The sequence below is a fragment of the Mchenga conophoros genome, linkage group LG23, assembly GCF_057382185.1.
Source record: "Mchenga conophoros isolate Kocher_MC1m ecotype Shallow Benthic linkage group LG23, M_conophoros_male_GT1.1, whole genome shotgun sequence".
NCBI classification, from domain to species: Eukaryota; Metazoa; Chordata; class Actinopteri; order Cichliformes; family Cichlidae; genus Mchenga; species Mchenga conophoros.
Genome location: NC_140547.1, coordinates 11,059,992 through 11,076,110, shown reverse-complemented (window position 1 = coordinate 11,076,110; position 16,119 = coordinate 11,059,992). Strand labels below are relative to the sequence as shown.

Genomic DNA, 16,119 nt, shown 5'->3' with positions numbered 1-16,119 from the left:
AGCCATCTCCTCCAACTCACACCGGCGTTCCCAGGCCATTCAGGGGTTGTAAGCTCGCCATCATGTCCGCACTGGGGACTCCTCCCAGTGGGACATGTCTAAGACACCTCGCCTAAAAGAAGGCATCCTAGGCAGATGCCAGAACCACCTCAACCGGCTCTTTTTGCTGTGTAGTAGCTCTACTTTGAGCTCCTCTTGAATGACTGAACTCTGCACTCCCTCTCTGAGAGAGAGGCCAGCCCCGCCTCGGAGAAAACTCCATCACTTGTATCCAAGATCTCATTCTTTCAGAGCTTGTGACCATAAGTGAGGCTGGGGATGCAGATCAGCTGGTGCACTGAAAGCTTTGCTTTTATACTCAGCTCTCTCTTCATCTTCATCATTGATCTTTTTCTCTTCTTTATATCTCATTAAAACTATATAGTTGTACCTCATCTTGAGGAGCTTTACACTCAGACCGTTCCTTTCACTCCAAGCACAGAAACACAAAAAGTATAATTTTCTTCTCTCTCAACAAAAAATCACATCCAATAAACTGTCCGATAAAAGTCCATGAAAATCCCAAAAACACAGTTGTTTTTGTCTGTGGAGTTTCTGACATATTCTACTGATTTCGTAAATTAAATCTCTTAACACCTAGTGTAACATATTTGATATAATTTTCCCCAGGGAAAACCTTAATAAATTACACAATACATTTTTAAACAATTTTGTTAAAGGGCAAACATAGTAAATATGATTGAAATTAAAATGTAATTAATTTTTTAGACAAATTTGTCAAATGGTTCAATAATATCTCCATTTTCAAAGAAATGTACTTTTCTAACAAATACATCATATTTCAGGCACCAAGGAGTTAAATGCAGAGAGATGTATAAACACACAGAGTGAAGAAGAAACATTCAATGCATCATGGGAATTCCCCAGCAAGCGGAGGATTCAGGGTCACCTGATCCAAAACTAGCTATATGCTTTAGCAAAAAGGAACGTTTAAAGCCTAATCGTATAAGTAGAGACAGCGTCTGTCTCCTAAATCCAAACTGGAAGCTGGTTCCCCTGAAAACTGAAGGCTCTCCCTCCCATTCTACTTTTAAATACTCTAGGAGCAACAAGTAAGCCTGCAGTGTGACAGTGAAGTGCTCTAATGAGTGTGATATGGTACCATAAGATGATTAAGGTATCATAAAAAACTGATCACTGTTTTTTATGTTATACAATTCTATACAAGTGTTGTCTTGTTGTTCAGCTCCACCTTACATGTTGTGTAGTGATGCACCACCTACTGGAATGGAAAGTAAATTACATTGGAGTGTGGCTCCTGAGCAAACCACTCCTGTGGTCTTGTGTCTTTGACCTACAGTGATCCGTTTCCTGTATTTAAGGTTGACTGTTTGCTGATGCACCATGTGGATGCTCCCGTTATTCTAATAAGGTGGTGTAAAGGAAATATTAGCCACTGCTGTTAGCTTCCTTTGACAGTATTGGAATGCTTCTTGATATTTTGGGATGAATACCTCATTAACAAGTGTTTTTCAACTAAGTCTCTCATCTGTTATTACCCCAAGAAAGCTCATCAATCAAGCTAAAGCGTGCTGTTATTGTCGCAGTACTGGGTCTGTGAGCCAGTGTTTTTTGGTTTAAGTTATACTCTTTGAATTATTGTTTTCTGTATTACATTTATAGTTCCTGGTTGAGGTTTCTGTTCTGTTTCTGTGCCTCCCCTGTGTTCCTGGTGTCATGACTCTAGTGAAGGTTTAGTTCCAGTCTCCTTATTTGTCTCCGTATGTTGTTGTCTTAGTTGTGTGTCACTCTGTGTGCATTTCTACTGCATGTCTCCTGTTGTATTTCTCCATGTTCCAGGTTGCATGTTTCTCCTCACTGGTCTTCATGTTCCGTGTTTCCCTGTCTCAGGTTTCTAGTCACAGGCTTTTTGTTCCTTTGTATTATTCTTTTGTAGCTTCTCCCAGTTTAGGTTTTGTTAGTTTAAGTCACTGCCATGCCCTGCTTTTGTTTGCATTTCTCTTTCCAGTAAAAATAAAACTCACTCACAGTTAATCATTAGTGCCTGCATTTGGGTCCACACTCCTCACCGCTCCACAGTTATGACAGTTATTCATTTTAGTATTCATCTCATCCAATAAATTTGGGAATGAAAAATATTAGCATAATGGAAAAAGTATAATTTGTTGGGCACAATACACGTCATTGATATATATGTTGAACAATTTAGGGTCCAACAATGACCAATATAATCAGTGAGTTTCATTAAATCCATTTATTTTTGCTCACAACACTGTTTTGTAATGTTGTTTGTTTTATCTGCAGCTCAGTTTAAAGACACTGATCAGCTCTGAGTGCATTAAACTTACCCCAACACATGATTTCAGATTGAAAGAAACAGGAGCAACACTCAGTTTATTCCAGCCTGGTTCACTAATAGGTCTGTTTCTATCATGTCCTCCACCCCTTCCTCTTAAATTCTATATACATATATATATATGTCATCCACAAGCATCCAGTAGTCCAGCTTTCTGAGCTGATCAAAGATGAGACAGGTTTGTATATTTAGGACAAAATAACACAACGATGTTTGGTTACTGAGCAGCACCTTTTAAATGATGACCATTACCAGGTAATGTGGGCGTGCAGACACAGCAAAGATCAGAAGGATCATTCCTGTTCAAGCATGTTTATAGTCCTGTCAGTTCTGTTAAATGCATATCAGTTCATATCAATACTATTTAGAATGTCCATGATAAAAACACACAATGCATCTGTGAAATGGGTGTAAATCTATTTTTTTTTTTTAAATTACCCAGACAGTTATGGTTTTTCTTCCCTACCTGCAAATTTGCTCACCTGGTCTTCCCACTTTTGTATGATCTCTGCATCCTCCTCACTCATTCTATGCTCTAACAATCACACAAAAATGATAATAACAAAAATAATCTGAGTTCTTATTAGAGCAGGTTGGAGATCCACATTTGATAACAGTGCAAATCGCTGCTTTGTTATGTGAAATGATCACCATCAGTGAATGTGGACAAAGCACAAGGTACCTTGGCATTATAACTGTGCTTCTGACTACATGTCCACTGTTACCTCTCAAGCTCTGTGCTGTCACGCAAATAGTAAATGTAATAATGTAGCAGAAATTATTGCAACATTGTAATTGAGCTGCTGCTGATAGGTAACGGCTTTAAATTCATGTAGAAAGAAAACCCTGGTTCTGTCACTACCTATAAATGTGCTGTAAACAGATCATGAAACTATAACCATAATGCTCATCAGCTCCTGGGCTGATAACTCGTGATATTCCAGCATGAGAATTTGCTCTAGTCTATATTAACAAGTGCACTGTGACATTCTGACATGAAGAACTCTGTGTGTTTAAGCCTGTTTTCATTCATTTACCATCTCCAAAAGACAAGTTGGCTAAATTTGACATTAGGATAGTATTATTATTATTAGGATTACTGGAGATATTTAAGGGATGCTATGATGGAATTTAGAGGTCCCCCAGAAAAGGTCTAAACTCGCAATTTTTTATTATTATTATTATTATTATTATTATTATTATTATTATTATTATTACGTTTGTGAGACGTAAAAGTAGTGTAATGATAGCGACCACCGACAGATGGCGTCAAAAAGGGAGGGTGGGGAGAAGCAATGGAGGGCGGGGCTTTCTGACGTAAAAGCAAACATAAAAGCAAACAGACTCAGTGCTTGGTGCGTTTACCCTCCGCTGCCAACATTTCTCCCAGCATGAACATCATGATTGTCTCCGTGTACGGTGAGTTGTCTGTCCCTCTGACGGTCTCTGTGTGTGATCTTTGTTTCAAATTTTCCTCCTTCGCTTTATTTCTTCTGTGAACAGTCACAGTCAGGGTTTCTGTCTCACCTGCAACAGGTGAACACAGCGGACACACTTTGACGCACTCCGATAGCCGGTGCTGTGCCAAAAAGTCAAAAAGGGATTTCCGGTATTTACCAAAAAATGACTGCTGGAATTGAATCCATCATAAATAACTTGTTGCTTTATAATGCGCCAACAAGATCACGAGTAATAATGACGTCACTCTTGTAGTTACAGCATATTACAGTGCCAGCTGCGCTCAGTAAATAAAAACAAAGTAACAGACATCATATTTTTAATGATGGCTTCAGTGTTTTCAGTCCTTCTGCACACGCAGCTGTGATTTAGTTAATGTGAAGTGATTTCCTGGAGGTGCTCAGAGGAGGTGTTTCTTGCTTCTCCTCAAACAATCCTGTTTGTTGGCTTCCTGTGAGGGGAGGCAGACGGTCTCCATCCTTCAAATAAATGCGCAAACTGATTAATCAGCCTGAATAATGGGACAATTTGACACGGATGACCAGTCCTGTTATCTTGACCCGCTAAATTATTATGAACAGCGCATTCCTTTGGTTACCGTTTTATATTCCCGAGCCCTGTGTCTGTTTGCCTGAAGGGTGAATGTGATTGAAACAGGCGAATGACCAAGAAGAACCTGTGACAACTTTCTTTAAATCTGTGACATTGACATATTTAAAGAACTCTGCAGTGCTGATTTCCCTTTGATGGAGTCTCACCTGCAAGTAAGAACAGGTGGAGCGTGGAAACAGCAGCCTGCCCTTTGACCTACAGATCATCGGTCTGCACAAAAACAGTGAACGTGAAGGGAAAGTCAGAGATCCGGCTGGGCTGTTGGGGGACTTTTTGTTGGGTGGAGTTTCAAATCCACGCTGCAGTAATGAAACTAGCTCAGCTCAATTGAAGGGGGAAAAAAGACAAACAAACAGCCATCAGAGCAGCTGACGTCACTCCGAGCGCAGGGCACGAGTGTCAGAGAGAGCAGATCCAAACACGGTTGGATCTGCTCTGGTTGGAGGCACTTGTCTTCGTGTTGGTTGCTGATAGTCTCTGATGTTTGATGTGGTTTCATTTGGGACTGATCGCGTGAATCTGATCATGAATGGAAGCTAAAGTTTGTTACAAGCCGTTTGTGAGCCTTGTTTCCTGTCACATGTTGACCTCTGCAAATTAGAACGTAGCCTAAACATTTAGATGAGAAATGGTCTCATCTTTGTTGTTTCAGAGTATTTTCTTCATGTTTAAGGGTAGTTTGTACGCATCATGATGGTTGAGTCTTAAGTGTGTTTTGAAACTTCCTCTTTCCACTGCTTCATGCTGGATGAGCTCATCGGATGTTCTCTTTCTAACTGCACAACCTGCGAGATTCACACGTTGACCTTTTTAAATTACATCTGAAGAAACGTTTCATTCAGCTGAGACTGAAGAAGTCACCTAGATGAGTGACGAAATGTTTCTCTCACTGAAAACATCACGTCCAGATGAAAACAATCAACCTTTTGGGAATCCCAAATAGAGTGAAACACGAGGTCACCTGAACTGTGATGTATTAATGTGTTTAGCTGCTTCAGATTCACCTGTTTGCTTTCCTGAGTGTTTCTGTTGGTAAAGAGGATAACAGGTGGAGGTTTGTGGTGTATTCACAGGATCAGCTTCAGAACCTGAAAGCAGACGAGTTTTCCTTTAACTATGCTCGTTTGAGTCTGTTAGTCCCATCCTGGCTCTGAGGTTGCATCTGTGTCAGTAAATCCATTGTGTTTGTGTCATTACGTCAGACTGTCAGACTGTCAGACTGGAGCTGGTCAGGAAACATCAGATTCAGATAAGAGTCTCTTGGACTTGTTTTCCCATTGCTGAGAGGAACCAGCAACGGGAATCTGTTTTTTAACAGATGTAAGTGAAGTGAGATCCTGCAGTGGTTTAAGATTCCTGTAAAACCCACAAACAAGTTATCAGGAATGTTTTCAGGAGGAGGACTGACTAACAGGCTGAAGTCGGAGGTTTCACTGACGAAGAAAGAAAGTTTGATGGTTGTATTGCATCATAAAAACATGAGAGTGACTTTCACAGCCTGAAAAACTTTGAACCACAGACTGTTCAGTCAGCTGAACAGTCCATGGAAACATCCAGCTCTGATGGATGTTTCCATGGAAACGTGTTTGTTGTGAGCTGTTGTTTGGGGATTTTCACTCTGTACGTTTCCTTCTGTCAGGACATGCTGTGATAAAAAGCAGAAGGCTCGCCGAGGCTGGCACACTTTAAACTCTGACACAGTTTTAACGTCAGGCAGCTTGCTGGAGTGTGTTTCATAGCAACACACGAACACATCAGGAAGAGGAGGAGGAACTCTTCCAAAGGCATTCGCCTTCATGGTTAGAATCTAACAGTGGCAAGGCGGCGTGGCTTGCAGTGTACAGGTGAAAGTATGTCAGTGGGAGTGTCCTCACACTCACAGCAGAGAAACAGCTGAATGAATGAAGGCTCATGTTTGTTACAACAGCAGCACAAGGACTTTGTAGGCATTTCTCACTGGACTTTCCCAGTGATGAAAAAATCTTTGAAACTCGTCCGGAGGAACAGCAGAGATGGTGTTTTGGCCGCCACCCTGTTGGCTTGTCAGTGACCAGAAGTGACCATATTTGGGTGAGAGGGTGGAACACTAAGTTATCTTTTAATACTACCTATGCCGGTTATCAGTCTGCACTTACCGACGTTATGGGAGCATCACACAAACACAGATACCTGCTTATCAGAGTTCAGTCACATCCGGGATAAATCCCAGAATTTCACTCAGAAAAGCTGGAACTCAGACTTCTCAGTGTGTTAATACAGTAACCTCACTCCAGACATATTAATGGACAGATAATCTCTTTAAAATGCTCCAACAGCACAAACACGGTCAGGAGGTCCAGTTCAGGTGAAGCTAGCAGACAGCTAGCAGTCGGTTACTTACTGAGTTGAAACGTCGCCGAGACAAAGCACTGAATCGGTAAAGTAAAAATGACAAATACAGGTGTCACAGTGGTTAGCACTGTCGCCTCACAGCTGTGCAGCATTTACGTGTTCTCCCCGTGTCTGTGGATTCTCTCCAACTCGGGCCAAAGATGGGTTAATAAGGTAATTGGTGATTTTTAAATTGGCTGCAGGAGTGAATGGTTACCTTTGCGATCGAATGCCAACCTGTCCAGGTGTACCCTGCCTCTCGTGCCTCTCGCTTAAAGGGTTAAACCTCTGTAAACCACCCCTCTGAAGTAATGCATCATAAACAGCATTTTTTCTTTGGGCCTCAGCTATCAGACTGTTTTGAACCTTTATGATCGTTATAACTTACAGAGCAAATGTTGGGAGTTTTTCCTTCCCACTGTTACTAAGTGTTTGCTCATAGGGGGTGTTTCTCTGTGTTATTGTAGGGTCTTTACATATATTAAACACTTTGAGGCGACTGAGGTTGTGATTTGGTGCTATAGAACTAAAATTTAATTGAAGCTCAGCTTTTAGAAATGTTCTGGTAATCAAATCGAAGACCTTAAACACAGTATGGATCCCCACAGGGCTCTATTAGTGTGCCCCTACAGTTTAAAATGTAGTATCAGAGCACTGCTATAAATTTGACAGCTGGCTTTAGATATAAACATCTGGAAAAGATCCAGTCGTTCCACTTTTGCTGCTGCTTTATACAGCAACAAACTGCCGTCGTAGCTCTGAGACCATCTTTAGGTGTTAGACTGGTCCAGTGTCAGAGTTTTGAAGTTGTGTGACCGTGCCGTTTGTTCACTTTCAGTTTTCGCCCTCGTGCTGCTGCCTGGTCTTCAGCCTTCTGCAGCAGAGTCTCCATCAAGTCTAACCTGTAACTCCACACGGCTCTCTAATGGGTCGGTCCTGTTCCAGCTGCCACACGGGCCCAGTTCATCCAGCTGCAGCACCTGCTGGGAGGATCAGAACGTGAGTCCACCACACTCAGCATGATGCCATTGCTGTTACTGCTGCACACATGCTCTCAGAGTTAGATCAGCAAATCACAAGCAATTACACATTTCACTTTCACAACCTGCTGCTATTGATCAACACCACGATTACATCATAGATTTTGTTCTTTTAACTTCCTTGTTTGGAGAACTCTGGACACTTCAAACATTGGGCGGGTCATTGGACTGGCTGTGCACCTCAGAGAAATCCATAAACAGACAGGGAATGTAAACCCGAGTGATCACAGGCGCTCAAGGTGACTTGGCTGCTAGGTGACTAGCAGCAGTGAAGGGCGGGGCTCACATAGCACAGGTGAATAATAAATTAATTGATAAAGGCTAAGAGAAGAACAGCATGTTTGCTCCTAGAGGACACATCTTCAGGTACATTCAGGCTCGTTGTTATGTCTGTAGCTCGTTTTCAGAATGCTCACTGAGTGCAATGTCAGATCCTGCCATACATAAATACCTGAATGGGTATCAAATCTAGTCCTTCCAGTTATACTTCCTAATGCCTCAGCTGCCATGTTTTGGGTGTGGCCTTCCTCAATTGCTTAAGTGTTTCTTTTGATTCTCAGACAAAGCAAAAATCGGCTGGCTGAGTGAAAAGTTGATTTTAGTGATCATGAAACAGAGCATCAGTGCCAGTGATGCTGTGAGCCAGCAGGAAGCTCTGAGGTGGAGGTTTGTGGTGTTTTCACAGAATCAGGTGTCTTTGAAACTGAAACCAGTTTTCTTTGATTTGTGGCAGTAAATCCGTCACGTTTGTGTCATTTAAGTCAGACTGAAGCTAAACAGGAAACCAGATTCTGTGTTTGTGTGATGCAGACAAGTAAGAGATACTCTGCAGGCAGAAGGACTGAAGTCAGAGTCTGACTTCAGTCTCTTTGAGACCGCATCTCAAAGAGACCGCGTCTCAAAGAGACCGCGTCTCAAAGACGGCATCTCTTTGAGACTTCCTCCCAATCCTCCCAGAGAATTCGATCAGCAATTCCCAGAGAATTGCTGATCAAATGCTAAACGCCTGTTTGTGAACACACTGAAACATGACAGCAGTGGGTCTGATCTCAGGCAGATTATCAGGAATGTTTGAGAATGTCTGACAGAGGCTGAGGGTGAGGTAATCAGACAGGAAGCAGGTTTGACTGCTGTATTACATCATAAATCATCAAAGCGACTTTCACAGGCTGTGGCGCAATGCGCTGTAGGGAAAAAGGAGTCGCCCGGCTCAGTCAAAAGACGGGTTAATGGGTTAGTTTAACTGCCGATTATAAATTGGCTGTATGTGTGAATGCATTCAACCTCACTGAACGCTTGTGGGATCAGCCTTTTGTGCCAGAGTGGCCAACACAACCACACTGGCTGACAAACGCTAGTTGATGAATGGGATCCATCCCACAGCAGTGTGTGACCAGGCCACTGACCTGCACGAGGAAGAGGTGCCAGGTGCCAACAAGCATTGTTACAGCAAAAATAATCAACCAAACACAAATCTCTTTACTTTTGGTGCCCTTATATACAGAGAGTTGTAGCTTTTTTCATTTTTATTTCTCATCTATTGCTTATTTTCTCTATTGTGGCATCTATTTTGTGTTTCATCCACAAATCTATTCTGTATGTTTTGGAAGCTTTTTGACCTTCCCCTTGGATGCTAGGACTCGGTGAATCTACGTATAAAGTTGATGAACAGAGTTTTAAAAAGGGAACAATAGCAGGAGGACTTTCCCCAGATTTCCACTGGACTTTCCCCGTGAGGTGAAGCGGAAGAAGCAGAGCAGAAGAATTTGTTTGTTTTCTTGGTCTGCAGCTCTGATGTAACTCAGTCACAAAGTTATTAACATTCTTTGCTTTATCAACCTCTCAGTGAAAGCTGGAAGCTTCGTGTGGTTGTAAAGTTGTGGCTGACGGCATTGCATAGAGTGTGTGTGTGCGTGCGTGCGCGCGCGTGTGTGTGTGTGTCTTTGCTCTTTTGTTTTTCGTTTCATTTCTCGTCGTTCTGTGAAACCTGAAACTCGGAGGGTTCAGGCAAATGTTACACAGCAGTAAAGTAACGTTTTCACTTTTTAAACTCGATTATGGAAACAACACAGTTACAATAACAACATTTAGTGGCAACAGCGTGAAAAATGAAACAAAAAGTAAACCTCGCCGTGGAAGATGTGGAATCATTTGTCACCTCCAGTCAGTAATGTTTAGTCTGTGAACTCTTCACTCAAAAACACAGAATGACCCACTGGACCATACTGCATTCAGGTCCTAACACTGAGTGCTTACAGTCCAGCTGAAGATCTTCTTATTGCCTTTAACTGTGTTTGTAACATCAGCCTGTGTCTCTGTTCAAACCAAATGCACTTTCTAAATCCCGGAGCAACAAAATTTGACCTGTTGCTGGTGCTAGATGAAAGTTGAGAGAGTCTACCTCTGTGTTCTGGTGATCAATCATTTCAACCTTGATTAGCTGCTGAAGAATTACAATAACCCCCTCCGTGAATCGCCACCTTATCGTGGTGGAGGGGTTTGTGTGCCTGTGTGATCCCAGGAGCTATGTTGTCGGGGGCATTTAGCCCCTGTTAGGGTCTCCCAAGGCAAATTGGTCCTGGGTGAGGGGCCAGACGAAGAGCGATTCTGAGACAGTTATGAAAGGTCAGCAATAAGTGTTACCTGAGTCAGCCAGCTAGGGTGGTTTAGTGTCTGTCCAGGACATCTCCTGGCTGGGGATTATGTCTGCAGGATGGTGTGGGAATGCGTTGATGTTTTCAGAGGTTTCTGAGAAAGGGAGGTCTGAGAGTCTCTGTTAGACTGCTGCCTCCGTCACCTGCGTAAGCAGCAGTGGAAGGATGGACGGTAATAATCAAGTATTTTGTTTCTTTTGCAGAAAACTGTCATGGCACGAGGCTCACGCTTTCATGAAGTCTTTGTCCACAGTCTGACGGACAACTCCATCATCCTGGCTGACTGTCGTCCCCTGCGCTACATCCTGGAGTGCTCTGGGGTAAAAACAAGCTTCTTGCTCAGATTCAGACCTTTTTTTCTGTGGTTTTATTACAAAAAGACTAAAATCTTCCACTGCTGAGCTCAGTCCTGAACTATCAGTGTGCAAAGTTTAACGGTGATATTTTAACTTTACAGAAACGGAGTTCATCATTTCAAAACACAGATTTACATTTCAGTGCATGCAGCTGAACACTGAACACTTCTGTGTCACTGACTGAAAAACAAACTGTGCATCTCTGTATCTGATCTGTTTTTATTTTGTTTGTTTGTTTAACTTTATGACAGGAAATTTAAACATGTTATTTTTGAGATTATGGAGCTGTTAAAAGCAAAAAAGGAGCAGAAGAACGTGAGGAAATGGGGCGGGGTTACACATTGATTAACAGGTTGCAAATGTGAGCATACTGTTTCTTCAGTTTCTCAGTCAGAGGAGATATTACCAGAAAAATCAGATCATCTCCACAGTTTGACAGAGCGACTGTTTCCTGTTCTTTGTATGCTCTCAGAAAACTATTTTTAGCTCTGACCTCAACTTTTTTTTCCCTCAGATGCTGCAGGAGATCGAATGCGCAGGTGAGAGCTCTAAAGAGTAATTAATAATTAATTCATACAGGTGTTCCCACACTCAGCTTAAAAGTTTTTTTGTTTTTTGTTTGTTCGTTTTTCCAGCAGACAGGAAATGCTTTCCATCATCCGCTGTTTCATTCACCACATTTCTTTTTCTCTTCTAGTGAACTGCAGTTCTCACCTGGACCCTGCTTCACCTTCCCGTAAGTCACATGTTTCCTGAACAGGTTGGGGTGTTCAAGTCTCCTCACTCTGCTCTGACATGAACTGCAGCCTCACAGAGTGTCAGTAAACGCCACACCGCCTCAGCTCAGAGGAACACCTGGAGACTGTTTCTTTAAAGTAATGGATTACTTGACATATGTACTCCCTGTAGAATCTAACTGGTTAGTTTGCATTAATAACAGTTTAGTGTCAGTTTAACATCGAAGACTAAACTGTTCATATCTGAGGAGAGCAGACAGGAGAAGCCACAGATATCAAACTTTTGCACGTTTCTTCACTCAGTTTAAATCGATGATCTTAAAAACTTTTTCCTGAAGGTTTGTGCCGCCCGTTCACTTTCAGCTGTGCCACATGACTTTGGTTTAGGAGCACGGGCACATACAGGACGTCTTTCCTGGGCAGGTTGTTTAAGTCTTAGTAAAAAGCTAACAGCAGAGCAGGCTGAGGGTTATATCTCAGCATCCCTGGGTCATTTCATACATAAGCTCCTCCCAGCAGAGCTGAATGAAAACAGGTCCAGACTGTTCTCTACGTTCTGTTTAATCGCTAATTCTTGACAGTCCACCTTCAATTAAATTTGCCTCATTAACAAACACTAAACAAATTCTTCTTGTCCTTCCTACGGCCTCATCAGAGCGCTCTGCTTTCAGCACATGCTCATTTGAAATATTTTTCGCCTCTATGGACTCTGCGGCGCTCTGTAGAAACGGAAGTAAGACTTTAAAAAAAATTCTGTTTCTGTCAGGGAGTCAGATCAGCGCCTCATCATCTGGACCACACCATCACCATCCAGCAGGATGTTTCTGTTCGAGCTGTGAAAATAATAATGATACTGAGAATGCCCTCATGTTTTTGTCTCCTCAGCAAACCCCACCCACCCAGACAAGCCGGAGTGGACAACCGGAGCCATCATCGCTGTTAGCCTTCTGTCATCTGTCATCTTCATCATTGTTGCCATGCTTTGGCGCTTCTATAAGAAAAAACGTTCTGTGACGACCCCAACTGCTCTTTACACTCCAGCTCAAACTGTTTAAACACTGCAAACAAACCCATTGCACGGCTCCATCATCAACAATAATAAAAACAATAATAATAATGATAATAATAATAATAATTGACTGTTAAATAAACATTCAGTGTATTATTAGATATTCTCTTTAAATATATATATGTTTAAAATGATGATGGAGCCAGATGTAAAGATAAACGTTTTGTTTTAGTCCAGGAGCCCCAAACAGATCCAGCTGTTTAAAAAAAAATAACAAAAAACCCCCCTTTTTTTTTTTTTTGCTTTTTTTTTGCTTTTTAGCAATAAGTTCGTTGATTTCGTAGCTTCAGTCCGACCAGAGGTCAGGGCTACACAGGTACCCTCAGGATAAACAGAGCTTCTAAACAGGGAACGATCACAGATGAATCTGAGCGAGCAGCCAGCTGTGACTTCACTTCCTGTCCATCAACGCAGCGTCGACATCCCCGTGTTAATCAGAGAGAAGCTGTTAACCCTGTAAAGCCTGGATCATGAAATAATTACTACAAACATTCACATTTTTTAATCTTTAATTAAACCTGACAGACTTGTTTTTATTTACTATCAGTTTGTTTATGACTTTTACTTTATAAGCAACTGCACAAAAATGTTACAAACGTATTGTTCGGTTTATCACGGTTACACAGGAAAAAAATCACGCTGATGAATGTAGAGGCCTCAAAGTCATGTTGCACGTGACACATTTGGCATTACAGGGTTAACCGCTTCTTCAGTTCCTCACAGGTCATCCAAACCCCACCCCCACCTCAATCACCCACCTGCTGCACCAGCAGACGTTCCCGCCTTGAGCAGTTCTTATAGAAACGTAACAGAAACTGGCCATGAATTCATTTTAATGCCGTCAGGATAGAAATTAATTTCTCGTTTTTCTCACTGAAAATTTCTGTATATCCTGCCCGCACCAGTTTTACTGCCGATCCAAACACACACGACAGTGGACTCTTCCTTTGTTTATCCAGTGTTTGGGGTTAAAGGTGCCCTTCGGGTCCCGATAGTTTATGTTCACGTGTTAAAACGAGCCAGGAGATCCAGTCTGAGGTTCTGCACAGAGATGGTTTTCTTAGTGAAACAGATCCTGGAGCAGCTTCAGGTCTGGCTCTTCAGGTTACAACGTAAAGCTGCATGTCTGTAAGCTCTGTAGCCCAGTGGGCCGTACGTGACGCGTTTACTCACTATGTGCAGCATCATGTTACTCGTGATGACTTCATTTATACTTGAATGTTCACGCTGTCAGTCCCACTGTGTCCAAACCATCACCAACATCCCAACTTCACAGTATAATTGTGCTGATGCACACCGCAGGTGCAGGTGCCCCGTGATTGTGTTCACAGCACAGCTCACACCTGATGATCCAGACTGACATCTCCTCATGAAGCTTCTAGTTCGGAGATGTCGTCTGAACGTTAAAAAAAAAAAAGCTTCCAAAAAAGAAGCGGGTGTTACGACCGGCGTTTTTTCCGTCCTGTCTTACTCCTCCTGGTATATGGACCTCCGTGTGTTATTCACCTGACGTTCGTAACCACATTCAGTGCCCCGACACACCAAGCTGACCTCAAACGACCCTGAAACCCACGCTGCCCACATCAGAGAAAAAAGCTTCATGGAGAATCTGGCCTCTGCTTAAATCCCACATGAATGTCACAGGAGCTCTGCAATGTTCATGAAATCACTCTTTAGTTTCCTTTAAGATCCGATCCTCTGGACGTCCAGGTGGAACAGGGCTCGGCTTGGTGCATCGGGGCTTTTGGCTCCTGGAGCCAACAACAGGCTTCGAATGCCGAATCCTACTAAACGTTATAAACCCGACAGTCTGTTACATATCGCCGCGTAGGACGCAGAGCCATGGTTTATAAACGAGGAAACGCGATGAAGCAGATACTTCTATTTATTTTCTGAAGTATCACATAAAGTTTTCAAGTCAGCAGCAGAGACACAAGCTGTGTTTCAGCTGCTCTGACTGGTCTTCCGCTGTGGAAGTTGGGAGATTTTAATCATATATATTACTATAATATAATAAATATATATGTATATATATGCTGATGGTTTTCATGTTGCACACAAAGACATGCAGTTTGTCTGGTTTTCTGTGTCAGGGCTCCTGGACTTAGATTCTTATATTGTATAAACATTGATGTAAAAATCAGGCCAGCTGGTGTAAACATGGTTTGATTTCCTCTTTTAAATTTATCTGCTCTTTGCTTTTTCTGTGGTTTGGTGTCATAGGTCTATTATGTTGTCCCTTCTTTGACAGTAACCGCGAGAACCTGCAGGGTTTCTCTCGTTTAAAGCTGCAATGATTGCTTTAACCTCGAGGTGACGGTTGTTGTGATTTGGCGCTATATAAGTAGAATAGGATTAAATTTATCAGCCTCTGCGATGTGATTGGTGGATAAAGGTTTTTGTCTGGTCTGATGTTCATTTTCTCCCATGTTTAATAAAGAAAAGCATCAAAATTGGTCTTTAAATTTGAAGTCAGGCAGTGAATGTCTGCAGAACCGAAACTGCAAAAGAGGCTGAAAGGCTTGAGTGATTAGTGCAGCTTTAAAGACTGAAGAGAAACTCGTCTGCTTTTCGAAAATTGTTGTTGTTTTGTTTTGTTTTTAATCAGGCTGTTTCTCTTATGCAGTGAATTATCACGTAAAGCTTAGAATCTAATCGTATTCTGATCATCTGAGCTACAAAAATGAATTTTTAATGAAAGATGATTGTATTGATCTGTAAATCGGTGAGGGGTTATTGATTATAGCTTCATGGTTATCTCTGTGCTTTAATAAACTCTTTGAAAATGATTCCCCGGTGTCTGTCTGATGTTTACATTCTTCTCTGTGATGAAAGCTTTAGTGTTTTATGAGTTTCCTCTTCACATGTGATCACGCTGAATATGAACAGGAAGTGATGACATCGGCATCACGATAGTCGAGTATGTGGCACGCACTTTAAATAATGAAAGTTAGAATAAAAAGGTCGAGTAAGGTCAGCAGTGAGAGGCTGGAGAGCCTGAGGAGCTGTACATGATTTAAAAATAAATCAATAACAATGCAGCTCAATATCAAGCAGGTAAAGTTTGGAGTCAAAAATAAAGAGCTGAGCTTCAGTCAGGTTTCTTTTTCTCTGTGCTGCAGCTGCTCTCACACAGACTGTTCAATAAAACAAGTGAACTGGATACATTTATAGCGACAGACACTGTCTGACACATCTGCCATTGACTGAACCACAACAAGAGCCAGTATCTGCTGCTCCTCCTAACTCTGTGTGTGTGTGTGTGTGTGTGTGTGTGTGTGTGTGTGTGTGTGTGTGTGTGTGTGTGTGTGTGTGTGATGCAGTGACAGGTGGAGTGCAGTGATTGGCCTCTGCCAGGCTCCTGTGTCTGGATTGGATCATTAGTTTGAGTCCTGGCTTCAGAGTTTTGGTGAGTTCTTGACAGTGACTCATACACACTTGTCACG

The 16,119-nt window shown here is 42.1% G+C and overlaps 1 protein-coding gene across 1 annotated transcript; it reads left to right on the top strand.

The window, feature by feature from the left end:
• The first annotated feature begins 3,715 nt into the window (after positions 1–3,715).
• LOC146546743 (uncharacterized) lies at positions 3,716–15,462 on the top strand. Its single transcript, XM_085265748.1, has 6 exons — positions 3,716–3,796; positions 7,656–7,816; positions 10,715–10,831; positions 11,382–11,406; positions 11,565–11,603; positions 12,490–15,462. Exons 1-6 carry the CDS (start codon positions 3,769–3,771, stop codon positions 12,657–12,659), a joined length of 540 nt encoding a protein of 179 aa, XP_085121874.1. The 5' UTR covers positions 3,716–3,768; the 3' UTR covers positions 12,660–15,462.
• Positions 15,463–16,119: the final 657 nt, after the last annotated feature.

What these genes read in the sequence shown, in the direction of transcription:
- LOC146546743 (XM_085265748.1), top strand. Translation starts at nt 3,769, where the DNA reads ATGAACATCATGATTGTCTCCGTGTACG. An exon ending in GCAGGAGATCGAATGCGCAG is followed by an intron (nt 11,407 to 11,564) that starts GTGAGAGCTCTA and finishes TTTCTCTTCTAG; the next exon opens with TGAACTGCAGTTCTCACCTG. An exon ending in GGACCCTGCTTCACCTTCCC is followed by an intron (nt 11,604 to 12,489) that starts GTAAGTCACATG and finishes TTGTCTCCTCAG; the next exon opens with CAAACCCCACCCACCCAGAC.